Here is a 15863-nt window from a genome sequence, read left to right on the forward strand (position 1 = left end):
ATTAGACAGTGACTTTTTAGATTCAACACCCAAGCTCCATTGGGGAGAGGGAAAACTGAGGAGCTGGTCTTCGTTAAAAGGAAAGACCTCTGCTCCACAGAAGACAAGCCGCAGACTGGGAGACAACCTTTGCCAAACACCTTTCTGATAAAGGACTGGCGTCCAAATTAAACAATAAAAACCTCTTAACTCTATAATAAAACGAACAACCCAATTAAAAACTGGGCCAAGGATCTGAGCAGACACCTCACTAAAGAAGATACACTGGCCCTAACCGGTTTGGCTCGGTGGATTGAGCGTCGGCCTGCGGACTGAAGGGTCCCGGGTTCGAATCCGGTCAAGGGCATGTGCCTTGGTTGCGGGCACCTCTCCAGTGGGGAGTGTGCAGGAGGCAGCTGATCGATGTTTCTCTCTCATCGATGTTTTTAACTCTCTATCCCTCTTTCTTCCTCTCTGTAAAAAAAATCAATAAAAAATATGTATTTTTAAAAAGAAGATACACTGATGGCAAGTAAGCATATGGACATATACTCCATATCAGATGTCAGAGGGGAATTGTGCGTTAACACAGCAATGAGATCCCAGCACACCCCCGGGAGAACGGCTCACGTAGGAAGCACGGACCACACCAAATTCGGTCCAGGGTGTGGAGCAACAGGAATGCAAAACGGTACGGGCTACTTTGGAAGATGTTTGGGGTGTTTCTTACAAACCTAAAATAGCCTTATCTTAGAACCTATTCATTGCATTCCTAGGTATTTGCCTGATTAATGTGAAAACTTATTTCCAGGCAAAAATCATGAATGCTTATAGCAGCCACATGCAATATACAGTCAATCTAGCAACTACAGCCCCAAACTGGAAGCAACCAAAATGTCCTTCGGTAGGGGAATGGATAAACTGTTTACATCCAGAACCTAGGTTCTTACTCAGCAATAAAGAAAGAAATGAGCCACAAAAAGACACAGGGGAACGCTGAGTGCATACTGTGGAGTTCAAGGAGCCGGTCTGAAAAAGCTACTTCCTGTTATGAGCCCAACTATATGATATTCTCGAAAAGGCAAAGCCGTGGCACCCAAGCAGGGGTTAGGGAGGCGGGAGGGGCGGGGAGGCGGAGCAGGCGACTCTTAGGACAGTGGAGTGATTCTGAATGGGAGTGTTACCGGTAACACATAAACATTGTGCATTCCTCAAAACCTGCAGAATGCACAAAACCTGTAGCGTGAACCCCAAAGTAAAGCGTGAATGTCAGTTAAGAACAGTGACTGGACCGAGGCCCTTCGATGTAACAAAGGTACAACACTAACGCAAGCTGTTACTATCGGGGTGGGGCGATGGGGGAGGAAGACTGTGTGTGTAAAGGAGGAGGTTATGTGAGAACTCCCTGTACTGCCCGCTAACCTTTTCTATCAACCTAACATTGCTCTAAAATAATCATCAAAGGTGATTAGTGAAGGGGGAGGAAGGGTCTGAGCCAGAGCCAAGCAGGCGGAGAGTGAGAGGAAGGCTCTCGTGGTGGAAGACGCAGCAAGTACGAAGGCCTGGGCAGGGAGGGGCCGGGTCCTGCAGGGAAGCTGAGCGTGGGGAGAGGGTGGGCTGGCGTGAGCTGCAGGAGCGGTTGGAGGTGGAGGGAGGACAGGACCAAGGCCTGCAACTGCCTGAGAACCATCTTGGAGAGCAGCCTGCATTCCCCACATCCTTCCCTCATTATCCTACGGAGAAACTGCAGCTCCGAGATCGGCAGCAAGAAAAGCACTCGAAGAGCGCTCACAGGGTGTCATCTGCACAAACACAGAAAAGAGCGAGCCTGGGACCCTCGCCATGTCCCTTCGGGGGACGGTCCTAGTGTGGCCGCCGTTTCACAGAGGAGGCAGCAAGCCCGAGAGGCCCAGCCGCACGCACACAGCAGTCGGGGCCCCCGGGAACGTGTCTGGGCTCCACAGAAGCACCTCTGGGTGCCCGCTGCCGGGCAAATAGGGTTTATCAGCAAGTGTTTGTTCAATGCACCGTCGGATGAATCACGGTGAGGTGGCACGCCTTGGAGGCTCCTGCCAGCTGGGAGCGCCCAGGATTACGGGTCCCAGAGAGGTTCCCTGGCGCCTGTGGGGTGCAAAGGCCACCCCCACGGCCCCAGCCCTGGTCCGCAGCACCCCGGCTTCTGTCAGCGGCAAAGCCCTCGGCTCCCAAGGCTATCCATCTCACCACCTGGCCCAAACGTGGGTTTGGGAGTCCAGAGACCAAGGCTGGATACTGGCTCCGGGTCATATCCCTAAGATGCGATCTCTCCAATGCCTACAGGCCCCCTTTCTACCGTTCCGGACTCACAGAACTCCTCCTGGGGAGGGTGCACATGGTCACCATCCTCTTCTCCCCCCTCACACACACTCACTTCCTCTCTCCCTCCTCGAAGGCCCCTGTCTCCAACACACTGTCCTTTTACACACACACACACACACACACACACACGCACACGCGCGTGCACACCTCCGCTGGAGCAGAAGATGCCTGGGCCACACAGGGACACGGAGTGCCAGCCCCTTGCTGGCAGGGCTGGTGGGGGGGGACCCAGGTGGTATATTTAAGAGGCCCAGCAGGCAGGGTGCCCTGAACCAGTGTTCCCGGCGCCCCCAAACAGCGCTGCACCTGTGTTGGAGCAGAGACTGTCATCTTGTCTGGAGTCGCTTCATCCGTGCAAATCATGGCTGTGAGGCCGCCAGACCTGCCGGCATCAGCGGGACCTGCAGCCTCTCCCAGGGCCCCCGGAGGAGTACTGCTCTGAAGGGCTTCCTTGAGGAACAGTGTCTTCAAGAGGGAGCATTTCGCCCTTGGGAGATGAAACAGAGAGGGGGCAGGAGACCAGGATGCCAGGACACATATTTATTGGAGAGAAGAGTACCAGTGCCGGCTGCTTCCAGAGGAGGAGAGAGAGTGAGGGCCGGGGTTCAGGCACCTTTTGAGGGGAGGAAAGAGAGGGAACCGGGCTTAGGGCACTCAGCACACGCTGATCAGTGGTTTCATGTAAGGCAGGGGCTTAGTAAGGTGACCAGATCGTCCCGCTTTTGGCGGGACAGTCCTGATTTTTAACAATCCCCCCCCCCCCGCGTCCCACAGTGTTTTTAAAAAAAGTCCCAATTTTTGGAAAGAATCTTTCCAATCTTTCAAAAAATCAGGACTTTTTTTAAACGCCAAGGGACGCGGGAAAAATTGTTGAAAATCGAGACTGTCCCGCCAAAAGCAGAACGATCTGGTCACCTAAAGGGTATTTGGCAGGTGCTGATTGGTGGTTCAGTGTACAGTCCATGTAAGGTGCCTGTTAGGTGCTCAGGAATGTCCGGCTGCAGGTGGAGTTCACGTCATTCTCTGTCCATCATTTGGAGGAAGGGAGGATCTATAAGCCCTAGCCGGCTTGGCTCAGAGGATAGAGCATCGGCCTGTGATTCCCTAGCCGGCTTGACTCAGAGGATAGAGCATCGGTCCCGGGTTCGATTCCAGCCAGGGTACATGCCTGGGTTGCGGGCTCAATTCCCAGTGTGTGTGTGTGGGGGGGGGGGGGGGATTGTAGGAGGCAGCCGATCAATTATTCTCTCTCATCATTGATGTTTCTATCTCTCCTCCCTTCCTCTCTGAAGTCAATCAATCAATAAAAATACATTTAAAAGATGGAACATTTCTTGTTTTTTAGGGTGATGAGCAAGAGTATTTGAGGGTGATGAGCAAGCATAACAGTGGGTCGAGCTAGGTGGGCCCCCCGAAAATGAGGGGGGTTGAGTCTCTCCATCCATGAGTCCTGGGAACCCCAATCTCCCCATCCATCCATCAGGGTGTCTGGGAAACTCCACCCTGTGTGTGTGGACCCGGTCACCTCCTCCCTCTAGGCTCCTGGAGACCTTTCTGCGGCTGCAGAAGTTCACCCACCAGGGGTTCTGGGACCTCTCTGAGGATGTGGGGACCCATTCACCCCATCCATCGGGCATCCCAGGAGGCCCCGGGGCCCAGCCGGAGTCCCGGGTCCCCGGATGCCACCCCCGCTCCAGGTCCTCCCCGCGGCGCGCAGGCGGGAGCCCGCGGGGCGCCCCGGGGATCCCGGGCTGTTGTGCGGCGCGTGTTGACGCCGTCGCCCGGGAGACGCGCGGGGCGGGCGCAGGCGGCGGGGGCGCGGCGGCCGCGCGCGGGGGCCGGGCCGGGGCGCAGGGCCCGGGCCGTGGCCGGGCCGCGCCGCCCCGGGCTTATATACCGCGGCTAAATTTAGGCCGCGCGCGGGGCTCGTCCCCATCCGCGACGCGCTTCCGCCGCCGCCGCCGAGGCCCGGCCCCCGCGCGCGCCGCGGCTATAAGGCCGGGCCGGGCCCGCCCGCGGCCGCAGAGCCTCCCCGCCCGCCCGCGCCCCGCCCGCCCGCCGCCTGCCCGTGTCCGAAGGCGCGTCCGCCCGGTCCCGGCCATGGCGCTGAGCGAGCCCATCCTGCCGTCCTTCTCCACGTTCGCCAGCCCGTGCCGCGAGCGCGGCCTGCAGGAGGTGAGGGCGGCGGGGGGAGCGGAGCGGGCTGCGGGGAAGGAGAACGCAGGCGGCGGGGAAGGTGGACTTAGGGCGGCGGAGTTAGGCGGCACCTAGGGCGAGCTCAGGGGAGTGGACCGCAGGCGGCGGGGGCTGCAGGCTCAGGGCGTTAGCACGAAAGCAGGCGGCGGGGGCTGCAGGCTCGTTGCGCTAGCACGAAAGCAGGCGGCGGGCGGTGGTCCCCCGACCCGCCGATCGCTAACCCCGCCCTCCACCGCCCTGTCCCCCGCAGCGCTGGCCGCGCGCAGAGCCCGAGGCGGGCGGCACCGACGACGACCTCAACAGCGTCCTGGACTTCATCCTGTCCATGGGGCTGGACGGCCTGGGCGCCGAGGCGGCCCCGGAGCCGCCGCCGCCGCCCCCGCCGCCCGCGTTCTACTACCCCGAGCCCGGCGCGCCGCCGCCCTACGGGGCCCCCGCGGGCAGCCTAGTGTCCGAGCTGCTGCCCCCGCCGGAGCTGGACGTGCCGCCGCCGGGGCCCGCGCTGCACGGCCGCTTCCTGCTGGCGCCGCCCGGCCGCCTGGTGAAGGCCGAGCCCCCCGAGGCGGACGGCGGCGGCGGCTACGGCTGCGCGCCCGGCCTGGCCCGCGGGCTGCGCGGCCTGAAGCGCGAGGGCGGCCCGGGCCCCGCGGCCGCCGCCTGCATGCGAGGCCCCGGGGGCCGCCCGCCGCCGCCAGACACGCCGCCGCTCAGCCCCGACGGCCCCGCGCGCCTGCCCGCGCCCGGCCCGCGCGGCCCCTTCCCGCCGCCGCCCTTCGGCGGCCCCGGCTTCGGCGGCCCCGCGCCCGGCCTGCACTACGCGCCGCCGCCCGCGCCCGCCGCCTTCGGGCTCTTCGACGACCCGGCCGCCGCCGCAGCGGCTCTGGGTCTGGCGCCGCCCGCCGCCCGGGGTCTGCTCACGCCGCCCGCGTCGCCGCTGGAGCTGCTGGAGGCCAAGCCCAAGCGCGGCCGCCGGTCCTGGCCCCGCAAGCGCACCGCCACGCACACCTGCAGCTACGCCGGCTGCGGCAAGACCTACACCAAGAGCTCGCACCTCAAGGCGCACCTGCGCACGCACACAGGTGAGAGGGAGGAAGGGGCGGGGGGCGGGGGGCAGGGGCGCCATCAGACCCTCCAGGGCAGCGGCGAGGTCCCGGGGACCCCGGAGGAGGAGGAGGCGCGCACGCTTAGGGCTCCCTGGGGGCGTGGCGCGGAAGGCTGGGGCGGGGAGGTGTTTGGATAACCTTCTGGGAGCTCTGACCGTATTGGGGAAGTGGGGAGGGGGCGCACGCCGATGATCCTCCAGGCAGGGCGGCTCAGGGCTTGGGGCTCTGGTGCGCACTTAGGAACCCTGGGGAGGCAGTCTCGGAATGACGGGGAGAGGGCACCTCGGGGGGCATGGCTCCAAACCCAGGGAGTGGACTGTGTGCGCATCGGACCCTCTGGGGACGAGGATCAGGAGCCATAAATCAGACCCCTCTGGGGACGAGAAGCAGGAGTGGGAAAACAAGCGCCTAGGGGCCTTAACGTTGCAAAATTTGGGGAGGGGGATCGGCTCAGGAAGTTGCTTTGGAGTCGTCAGTTGCGAGCTCCTAAGTAGCCGCTCTCCAGGGCGAGTGTCTTTGCGCACCGAGGCCACTGGGAGGGAAACTGAGGCCCGCTCTCCCCCCCCCCCCCCCCCGCAGGCGAGAAGCCCTACCACTGCAACTGGGACGGCTGCGGCTGGAAGTTCGCGCGCTCGGACGAGCTCACGCGCCACTACCGCAAGCACACGGGCCACCGGCCGTTCCAGTGCCACCTGTGCGACCGCGCCTTCTCGCGCTCCGACCACCTGGCGCTGCACATGAAGCGGCACCTGTAGCCCGCGCCCCGCCCGCCCGCAGCGCCGGCCGTGGCGGGTCCCACGCGCCGGACGGACAGACGGTCGGACGCGGCCCCCCTCGCACACTGTGACTTGGTATTTATTGGGCCTTAAGGACTGGACAGGGCGCAGCGTGGCCGCCGCCGAGGAGACTCCCCGGATGGATGAGGACGATGCTGCCGCCCTGGCCCCCCATCAGAGACTGGAGGCCCCGGTGGGAGGAGACCTCGACCCCTTCCTTGACGAGTTCTGTTTTCAAAATGGTGCAATAATGAAGCGTGGTCTCCGCCCCCGCCGGGTCTACACTAGAGGATCGAGGCTTGATGCCTCGTGAAGAAATACAGCCTTAACGTGTACTGTCTGCAACTTTTTATATATATATATATAATATTGTACATAGGGACTGTGACAGATATTGTATTATTATTGTAAATAAGGAGACAGGCGGCCATTGGCTGCCTGGTTCATTTTTTATAAGACCTTTGCTGTGTTGTTTTTTTAATTAAAAAAAAAAAAGTTTTGCATCTTTTTAAAAAAAATCACAGTGCTTGGCTGCTTGGAAGCGGGGGGCTCGGGCACTGGGGGAAGGAAGGGTGAGGGACTCAGGCAGCTTTGATGGAGGGAGGGCGGCCCGGCCTGGCGCAGGGTGGGGAGAGAAAGTGGGTCCTGCCCCGGCCAGCGCTCGGCTTGCCAGCTGCAGCGCCCAGCTGCCAGAAACCTGTGGGTTTTTCTATAAATTTAAACACTGCACTTTAGGGCCGGGGAAGAGCTATTTTAAGGTTGTTCCCTGAGCCATAAATTGCCTCCTTTCCCCCCAGAGCTGGGGAAAGTGCTGGTCCCACTGACGTGGCCTCCTCTGGGCTGAAAAAGCCTCAGCTAATTCTGAAGCTTTTGAGGTTTGAGCCAAACTGGAGTGTGCAGACTTTTTGGGGAGGGGTGTTTTTTTGTGTTTTTGTTTTGTTTTGTTTTGTTTTAAGTTTCTGACATGCTTTGCCTTTTACTAGTCTTTCCTTTAAGCAGGATTTCTTTTTACAGGAATGAGATCCCATCTTAAAAGGGAAAAGGCCAAGCGAGGTGGGTGCCCCTTCTCCAGACGGGGAAACTGAGGCCCAGAGAGGAAGCGGCGGAGTGGTGGCCTTCAGGGGCCAGCCTGACCTGGCTGCTTCCCAGGGTCCTCAAACCCCACTAGAGAGGACGGGGCGGGGTTCTGAAGAAAACCACCTGCTGCTGGCATAGGAGGGACATGAGCCCCCGCCCCTGCCCAGACGCCCTGTGTGGTGGAGTCACATCAGAGCCTTAGTGGATGGAGCTGGCCACTCCAGGAACCCACCCTGCAAGCAAGGGTGACCCCTGCCTTGTGCTCTGCAAGTCCCAGGGGCGCGAGGAGGTGCCCTCCCTGGCAGATTGCCTCGCCACCCCTCCTCTTCCCCCTCTCGGGGCCCTGGGTGGGTAACCATGGCCACCAACAATTGCACAAGTGTTTTCCAGAAAGTGAAAATAGCTCATAAGTATCGAGTGTTTTAAAACACTCTCGCCCCATTGCGACAGAGGCTGGGATTTCCTCCCTCCCTCCCTCCAGCCTTCCTCCCCGCAACCCCCCAGGGCAGCCCTGGAAACAGCTGAGAGCGTTTGGTAATCCAAAAAAGCAGAAATGGGAGCTGACAATCTGATTCATCCTCCTCGAGTAGATAGCCTGGCCCCACTTCCACCGGGGCGTGTATGTGTGTGTGTGTGTGTGTGTGTGTGTGTGTGTGTGTGCCCGTGCACTCTGCTTGTACCCTCTTTCTCTGCGGCTTTTGCAAAAACCGCCCCAGAGCAGGACAGTGTACAAATGCCCCTCCTGGCTCAGACGGTCTCCGGGGCACTGGGGCAGAAGAGAGACAAGGACATGTCCATCGTTTCTGCTCGTTGAGCTCAGAATTACGAGGAAAGCTCCTTTTCTGCTTACTTGAAACTGCTCCCAGGTGCTATGCCCCCTCCGTTCTCGCACCCCCTCCCCACTTCCCCAGGCTTCTCAGTGCAGTGAGAGGCCAGTTGTCTCGGACTGAAGTTGTGAGTTTCTGCCTCCTGAGCGCCTCCATCCATCTGACAGAGTAGAAAGTGCCATCCCCCAGCTCAGCTGTCCCGTCAGCAAGACACAGGGCCAGCTGCTGGCGATGGAGGAGAGATAGAGAGGCCGCGCTCCTCACGTCTCCCCTTTTCAAAACCAAGCGTCCCCGCCCCTCTCGTGGCCTCCGGATGGCGCGTCTCCACCAGGAGCCCCCAGCAGGAGAGGGGTTCGGTTGTCACAACGGGGGGTGCTGCTGGCACCCGCGGGCGAGGGCCAGGAATCCTGCAAACCACGTTCTGGAAGGCACAGGAAGTCCCCGCCACAGAGCATGATCAGTCCCCGGTGTCAACAGGGCCAGGGTTGAGAAATCTGCTCTGGTTCCTAAAAGATCAGCACGCTCGTTGCTCTCGTGAGCACGGAGGCGGCCCCGTCCCGGGAGCAGGCTTCCGTGGCTGTGCAGCTGGGAGCAGCGCTGACGCCTCCCGCTGGGCCCCGGCTCCGGGCTCTGGAGAAGACATGGGACCTGAGAGCGTTGCCTTCCCGTGAGCCAAGCCCTGGAGTCCATTTGCAAAAGCGTTAGCTGTCAAAGAAGAAAGCATGCGTGCCCCGCTTGCTGCCCCGGTCCAGGCACCGTTGTGTTGGCAGGAGGGCTGCGGCCGGGGGCGGAGTGGCTCTCACACCGCTGTGAGGATGAAGTTATGACAACTTTTCCATGTCCCCCCCCCCCGCCCCCCCGCCATGGCCTGTTTTTATTATCCTTTTTGACAGCTGCATAATGTTCCATTCGGGTGTGCCAGGAATGCCTTGTACAAACAAGCGCTGAGCCTACATTTACACTCGGCCGTGTTTCAGACGGTCCTGGGGTTGGGGGGTGAAAGGGGTGAAGGGATTTTTTTGGAGGTGGGGGCTGCAGGGGAGCTTTGGGCAACGCCAAAATGACCTCACGCGTGTGACTCCAGAGATGGGGGTGGGACACAGGAGCTGCTTTTCTGCTGAAGTTTCCTGTGTGTCAGGGAGCCCGGCACCTGCAGGTCGGGGGGGGGGGGGGGGGGGTTGGGGAGTGGGGGAGGGGAGCTGTTGGGGTGAGAGGAGCCCAGCACACACCTGACTCAGCACCCCACCCACCCCGTCCGAGGGGCTGAGTTAGCACCTCGGCCCGCCAGCACCCGGGGAGGCTGAAGGCAGCGGAGGCGGCAGCACCAGGCAGCTCCCTCCGTCGGCCGGGACCCACACGGAGTGGGGGGGGGGGGCGGCCTCCACACTGCAGGATGCTGAGCAGCACCCTCGGCCCCCACCCCCTCGATGCCAGCAGCACCCATCTCCCAAGCCGTGACGACCAAAAATGTCTCCAGAGATGGCCAAGTGCCCCCCAGAGGCAGAATCACCCCCCCCCCCAGATGGATCGCCACTGGGCTCGGGCTCTGTGGGCACCTGGAACTCTCTGCCCCCCCACACCCCCCTCCGGAGGCCCGGAGGCCGCACACGTGCCAATACACCCCGAGTGAAAGGGAGAGAGGCGGTGACTCAGACGCTGGGGAATCACCCTGGTCAGACCATCACACCCATCAGGGATGTATTCTGGGGACCCAGACCGGAGTCTTTCCAAACAAGTAACACCCGGGGCTGGGCATGCTCTGGGTGAGGCTATCCGTGCATTTCCGGTCTTGGCCCACTAGATGCCAGTAGCTCCCCCTCCCCCTCCCACTCCCCCAGACCAGAATGTCTCCAGGCATCACCCATGGACCCGGAGAGGGTGGGGAGGGAGTCGCCAGCAGTGGTGACCAGGGTGTGGGCAAACCACCCTCCCATGGGAGCCCCCGGCCTGCTGTGTGGGCCTGTGTCCTCGTCTGAGGTGAGGATGCTGCAAGCCAGGAAGCAACGACAGAACGGGGACCAGCGCCTGGCACTGGGGTGTGGCCGGCACCGTGGGTCTCCCCTGAGGGGGTCAGTGTGCTTGCATTTTTAAGTCTCCCTGCCCCCCACGTCTGTGTCTATGTCTTTGTCTCTGTCTCTTTGTCTAGATGGTAGAAAGATAATAGATGATAGATAGATAGATAGATAGATAGATGATAGATAAACAAATAATCGTTCAATCTACCTCTCTCCTTTTCTCACTTTTTCATTTCTCAATCTCTCCTTCTTTCCCCTTCCATCTCACTGTCTCCCCCTCTTCCCCTGCACTTGCGCTCTCTCTCTCTCTGTCTGACTCTCTCTCTCTCTCTCTCTCTCTCTCTTTCTCTCTCCCTCCTGCCTCTCTCCCTTCTTCCCATTCATTCATGATCTCGATGCCCCTGCCCCAGTGCAGTCCTGGGGAAGCAGGAGGGAGAGAGAAAGCCCATCCCCAGAGCCAGTTGACAGCGTTTGCCGAGTGACCGATCTGGGGCTACTCTGAGCTGAGCTCAGGGGGAGCAGGTGCTGTCATCGAGGCACTTCCCCCAGATTCCCGCTTTCCACCCTCCCCACAAGCTGAGGCCCTCCCAATAGCCTCCCCTTTTCATGGTCCAGTGGCAGCAAGGGGTCTCAGAGAGGGAAGGCTGCCAGGGGCCCAGTGCTGGTACAGGTGGCGGAGCAGGGCTCGAACCCAGGCCAGCCCAGCCCAGCCCAGAAGTCAGTGCTCCTGCCGGAGCCTGGAAACATCTGTGGGCTGAACCAAACCAAGCCGGCCGTTTCCCTCCACGCACCGGTTCCTGGAAGCCGGGGCGTTCCCTGGAGGCCTCCTCCACCTGCACAGCCTAGAAGCTCCTTTTCCAATGAAGTGCCGGCAGGAAAGAACAGGGGCCGGGAACCCAGGTGCCTGGGGAGCCCAGCCTGGCTGTCGTCAGGAGCAGAGGGAGGCCTGGGTGGCAGCTGCCCAAAAAGCTGAGCAGAGAGTTCCCACGTGACCCGGGCAGCCCCTCTCTGGCAGAGACCTCAAAGCACGGACACAGGGACTCACACGGAAGCTTGTACATCGTGTTCACAGCGGCCGAAAGGTGGCAACCACCCAAAGGCCCGTCAACAGAGGGACAGATAAACACACTCTTCCTCCCCTGCTCAGTTCACAGTGCGGCTGAACCTGAAGACAGGGCGCTGAGGGCGAGACGCAGGGCACAGGGGCCAGAGCGGCAGGTGCGTCCGCAGAGCAGAGCGTAGGAAGGCGGGCGTGAGGCCCTGGGCGGGGGAGCGGGGCAGGGAGAGTTCAAGGAAGACAGGGTTTCTGTCGGAGGGAATGAAACCGATCCAGACATCGATGGAGGGGATGGTTGCATCACATGAACGAGGTTAACAGAACCGAATTGAGTGCTTAAGAAAACACTGGAACATGGAATACGTGAAAACGGTGAATTTTGTGGATGTATATATCTTACCACATTTTTTTGGTAAAAGGCAGGGGATGTGGTTTCTGTGAGTCTGACTCTGGACTGAGGAGATGCCGCATGCCTGTGCTGCATGTTCGGGTGGGAAGGGGGGGCTGGTGGGGGCGGGGGGCAAGGGAACCGTCCATGGATGGAGCTGAGCTTTGAGCCTGGATCTGCCTGAAATGAAAGTTTTTCCCACTGAGGTACCTCGGCAATGACGGTCACTGGGTCTCTCCAGGACTCAGTTTCCCCATCTGACAACAAGGGCATGGGGCCCGATGGCTCCTCTTCGAGGGCCCCACATTGGGGGCAATGTGCCTCCCCAATAAAATCAGAATAAACCTAACGGCCCCATCCCTCCAGAACAAATCTAACGGCCCCATCCCTCCAGAACAAACCTAACGGCCCCATCACTCCAGAACAAATCTAAAGACTTCACTGAAGAGCTTCCGTCCTCACTCAGCCGCACTGGTCTCCGCGCTGCCCGCCAAACAGGCTCTCCTCGGCCCCGCCTCAGGGCCGCCCCACGTGCTGTTCCCTGGGCCTGGAATGTGGTTCCCTGCATTCCTCCCGCAGCCGCGGTGGCAGCCAGTCCGGGCTGTGCTGGGGACACCTGTGCAGCCTCGAAGCCGGGAACCAGGTCCCCAGGCGAGAACAGGAGGCTGTGGGCCAGAGGGCCGGATCCCGTGGCCCTTGCCAGGCGGGGGGTGCAGGACGCCGGCCCCGGAGCCTCGGTTCCCGGCACCTCTGCCTCCTGCTCTGCGCCTGCGGCACGGTTCCCTCTGCAGCCAGGTCCTGGAAAGGCCTCTCGGGCGCGGAGGGAGAAACTGAGGCCTCAGCGTGCTTCCCGGGGCCAAACTCTGGTGCTGGGACTCCCGCCCCGGAGGGGGGCTCTCCCTTCGCGGTGGGCCTGGAGCCCAGGCTCCCACCATTCGGGAGGGAGGCAGAGGGAGGGGGACGCTCTCAAGGCCCCTCTGGCCTGCTCCAGCCTGGGCACGGCCCACAGCCTCCAGCTCCCGGCACCTGCTCTCATCCTCTCCGCCCGGCGTGCGCTTTCTTTATCTATTGTTGTCGAGTAACATGAACTTGACCGTGTCAACCACTGCCACGTGCCCAGGGCGGCGGTGTTAGTGCAGCCACATCGCTGAGCAGCCACCACCTCCATCTTACGGAACGGAACCTCTGTCCCCACGAAGCACTAACTCCCCAGCCCCTGGCGCCCGCCATCCACTTCCTGTCTCTGTGACCTGACTCCTCCGGCGGCCTCACGCCCGTGGACCGCCCGGCGCTGGTCCTGTGGTGCCGGCCGGTTTCCGTGAGCACCCTGTCCCCCCGTCTCCCCCGTTTCGCCCTCCCCGGGGAGTATTTCCCTGTACGATGGCCCCGGTGTGTTCTCTCTACCCGCTCCCTGCGGGTCAGCCCCGGCCGGCCAGGCCCTGGGCCTCCGTCTCCTCCCCCGTGAAATGGGGCAGCGCGGAGCGGGGAGGGGAGCGCCGCCCGGAAACCCGGTTTCGCAGCCGCCGGAGCTGTGCAGGGGGGCAGAGCAGCACCGGAGCCGGACGGGCCTGCGGTCGAGGTGCTGCTCACACCGGGCACACCCAGCCGCCTGCTCAGCCTGCAGGGTGCTCGTGTGCAGTGAGCACCCTGCCCTCCAGGCCCAGACACCCAGCACAGCCCCCCCAGGGGGGGGCACAGATGCCTGACACCGGGCCCCGAGACCCTCCACCTGGCAGGGCCTGAGCCGGGCCGAGGCTCAGGATTCTGGGTCCTCGCACCCACTCCAGAGGCCGCTCAGGGGCACGGGCTGCCCCGCCTCCAGCTCCCTCAGCCTCCGGAGCCTCAAGAGGGACCACCCGGGACCTGGGCACGTCAGCCGGGCTCCTGCCAGGGACACACGGCTTGTCAGGACGCGACTCCGTGTTAACCGAGAACAAGGGGAACAGAATATTCCTTGGATAAGCCTTTCTCCACGCTCCCCTCCTGCCCCACTCTCTTGCTTTACTACGGGGAACCTATAAACCAACTAGACGTGACTGGCCTCAGACAGCAGCAGACACATTCTTCTCAAGGGGAACATACCCCAGGCCGGGCCTCAGAACCACCTCCATCAACCGCGAAGGATCAGGATCATGCAAAGCATGTCCCCCCGACGGCACGGAACGGGATCAGAAATCCAAAGCAGAGAGGAACGTGGCGGGTGGAGGGCTCCCTCTTCTCCACACCCTCGCTAACCTGCATCCCTTGTCTTTCCTCGAACAGCCCTTCTGACAGGCGTGTGGTGATAATCCCTTGTGGTTTTGGTTTGCATTGCCATCATAATTAGGGGGGGGTGAACATCTCTTCAGTGAAATATTACTCCACCACACACACAAAAAAAAAGATGGAACCTTGCCATGTGCAACCACATGGATGGACCCAGAGCAGTGGTCAGCAAACCGTGGCTCTCGAGCCACACGCGGCTCTTTGGCCCCTTGACTGTGGCTCGGCGTTAGAACCACTTCTTCAAAACCGACTCAAGCCCAGGCCGACAACCGACTCCTGCGCGTGGGCCGGAGTTGCAGTCGCACTGTGCGTGTGCGCCCACACCTGCTGTTTTGTGGAAGAGACACCCTCAAGAGGCCAAAGAGCCGCAGGTGGCTCGAGAGCCTCAGTTTGCCGACCACTGACCTAAAGGGTATTATGCTAAGCCAAATAAGTCAGAAGGAATGGGACAAAAAAATCACATGATTTCATTTAAACATGTGGAATATTATAGAAAACAAACAAAACAAACCAAACTCACAGCTGTGACAACAAATGGGTGATTACCGATGGGGGGTGGGGGCAGGGGGGTAGGGTGGCAGGGGGGTAGGGTGACATGGGTAAAGGGCGTCAAATATATGGTGATGATTGAAAACTAGACTGATAGGGTGAGTAAGCTATAGTGTACTCAGACATCGAATTATACTGTTGTACACCTGAAACTTACATAATGTTATAAACCAATGTTGCCTCAATTAAAAGCAAAAGAAAACCGGCCCTAGCTGGTTTGGCTCCGTGGATACAGCCTCGGCATGCGGTCTGAAGGGTCCCGGGTTTGATTCTGGTCAAGGGCACGTGGCCGGGGTGAGGGCTTGATCCCCAGGAGGGGGCGTGCGGGAGGCAGCCAATCAGTGAATCTTTCTCATCATTGATGATTCTCTCTCTCTCCCCTCCCTTCCTCTCTGAAATAAATAAAAAAAATTTTTAAAGGAAGAAAAGTGAAGCAGAGAGTAACGCTCCCCCGCTGCGGGTGCTCAGCCCCTGCTGTCTCCTCCCTCTGTCCTCCTGTGGAAGTGGAGTCCCGTCTGGGGGGCCTCGAGCAGGACCCGAAAGCTGGCCTGTGGGCCGTGACCCCGGGGTGCTGGCCCCTCCGTCTGCGGCCGCCCTCGGAGACACTCGGCTCCACCTCGTCACCGTCGCTCAGGAAGCAGTTCTGCACCAGCAGGCCCTGTTCTAGAGCTGCCGTCCCGCCTTCCCAGGCAGGTCCTGACCGCCCTCCACCTCCGTCACCCCTGATTTCAACCTTGACCCCAAGTTGGCCTTCTAGGGACTGTCCCAAGATGAAAAGACACACACGTCTGGGCCAAACCCCTTCTCTGTGACCTTGGGGTTCTGTGATGCTCCAGAGCGAGGAGGGGACTCGGGAGTCGGGAATCCAGCCGGGCCCAGCCCTCCGCCGGCTCCAGAGCCGGCCGGGGGCTCCCATCCCGGCTCCCCAAACGGAATTCTCCGCATTCCCGGCGGCGTTTCCGTTGAACCCCAAACCTCAAACACATCCTGATGTCTCATTTCCTAACGTGCCCGGGTGACTTGGGCCAGCTCGTGGGGGCTCATCTGTTTGTTTTGAGTCACAGGAAAGTGTGTCGAAGGAAGGGTTTCTCATCTCAGAAGTAGGTGGTTGTTTCATTGAACACGGTCGGTTCCCACCAGCCTCTGCCGGCTTCTGTGGGGCTTGCTGGAGGAGCGCCAACTCTGCCTGGCCGGCGGGACCTGGGCCCCCTGGCGATAGCCAGGGTCTGGGCCCTCGGAGACAGTGGAGCAGTCCTGGCTGGCGACAGGCAGG

At 60.8% G+C, this 15863-nt stretch overlaps 1 protein-coding gene across 1 annotated transcript; it reads left to right on the plus strand.

Annotated features, from left to right (window-relative positions):
- Positions 1-4333: 4333 nt before the first annotated feature.
- On the plus strand, positions 4334-6870 carry KLF2 (Kruppel like factor 2). The gene is made up of 3 exons (XM_036416003.2): positions 4334-4512; positions 4784-5612; positions 6216-6870. Exons 1-3 carry the CDS (start codon positions 4438-4440, stop codon positions 6389-6391), a joined length of 1080 nt encoding a protein of 359 aa, XP_036271896.1. The 5' UTR covers positions 4334-4437; the 3' UTR covers positions 6392-6870.
- Positions 6871-15863: the final 8993 nt, after the last annotated feature.

Source organism: Pipistrellus kuhlii, unplaced genomic scaffold (assembly GCF_014108245.1).
Source record: "Pipistrellus kuhlii isolate mPipKuh1 unplaced genomic scaffold, mPipKuh1.p scaffold_m20_p_52, whole genome shotgun sequence".
NCBI lineage: Eukaryota > Metazoa > Chordata > Mammalia > Chiroptera > Vespertilionidae > Pipistrellus > Pipistrellus kuhlii.

Excerpts from the sequence above, each read along its gene's own strand:
- KLF2 (XM_036416003.2), top strand. The coding sequence starts at position 4,438 with ATGGCGCTGAGCGAGCCCATCCTGCCGTCCTTCTCCACGTTCGCCAGC. Across the intron at positions 4,513-4,783 it reads GCGAGCGCGGCCTGCAGGAG|CGCTGGCCGCGCGCAGAGCC; the intron begins GTGAGGGCGGCG and ends TGTCCCCCGCAG. Across the intron at positions 5,613-6,215 it reads GCACCTGCGCACGCACACAG|GCGAGAAGCCCTACCACTGC; the intron begins GTGAGAGGGAGG and ends CCCCCCCCGCAG.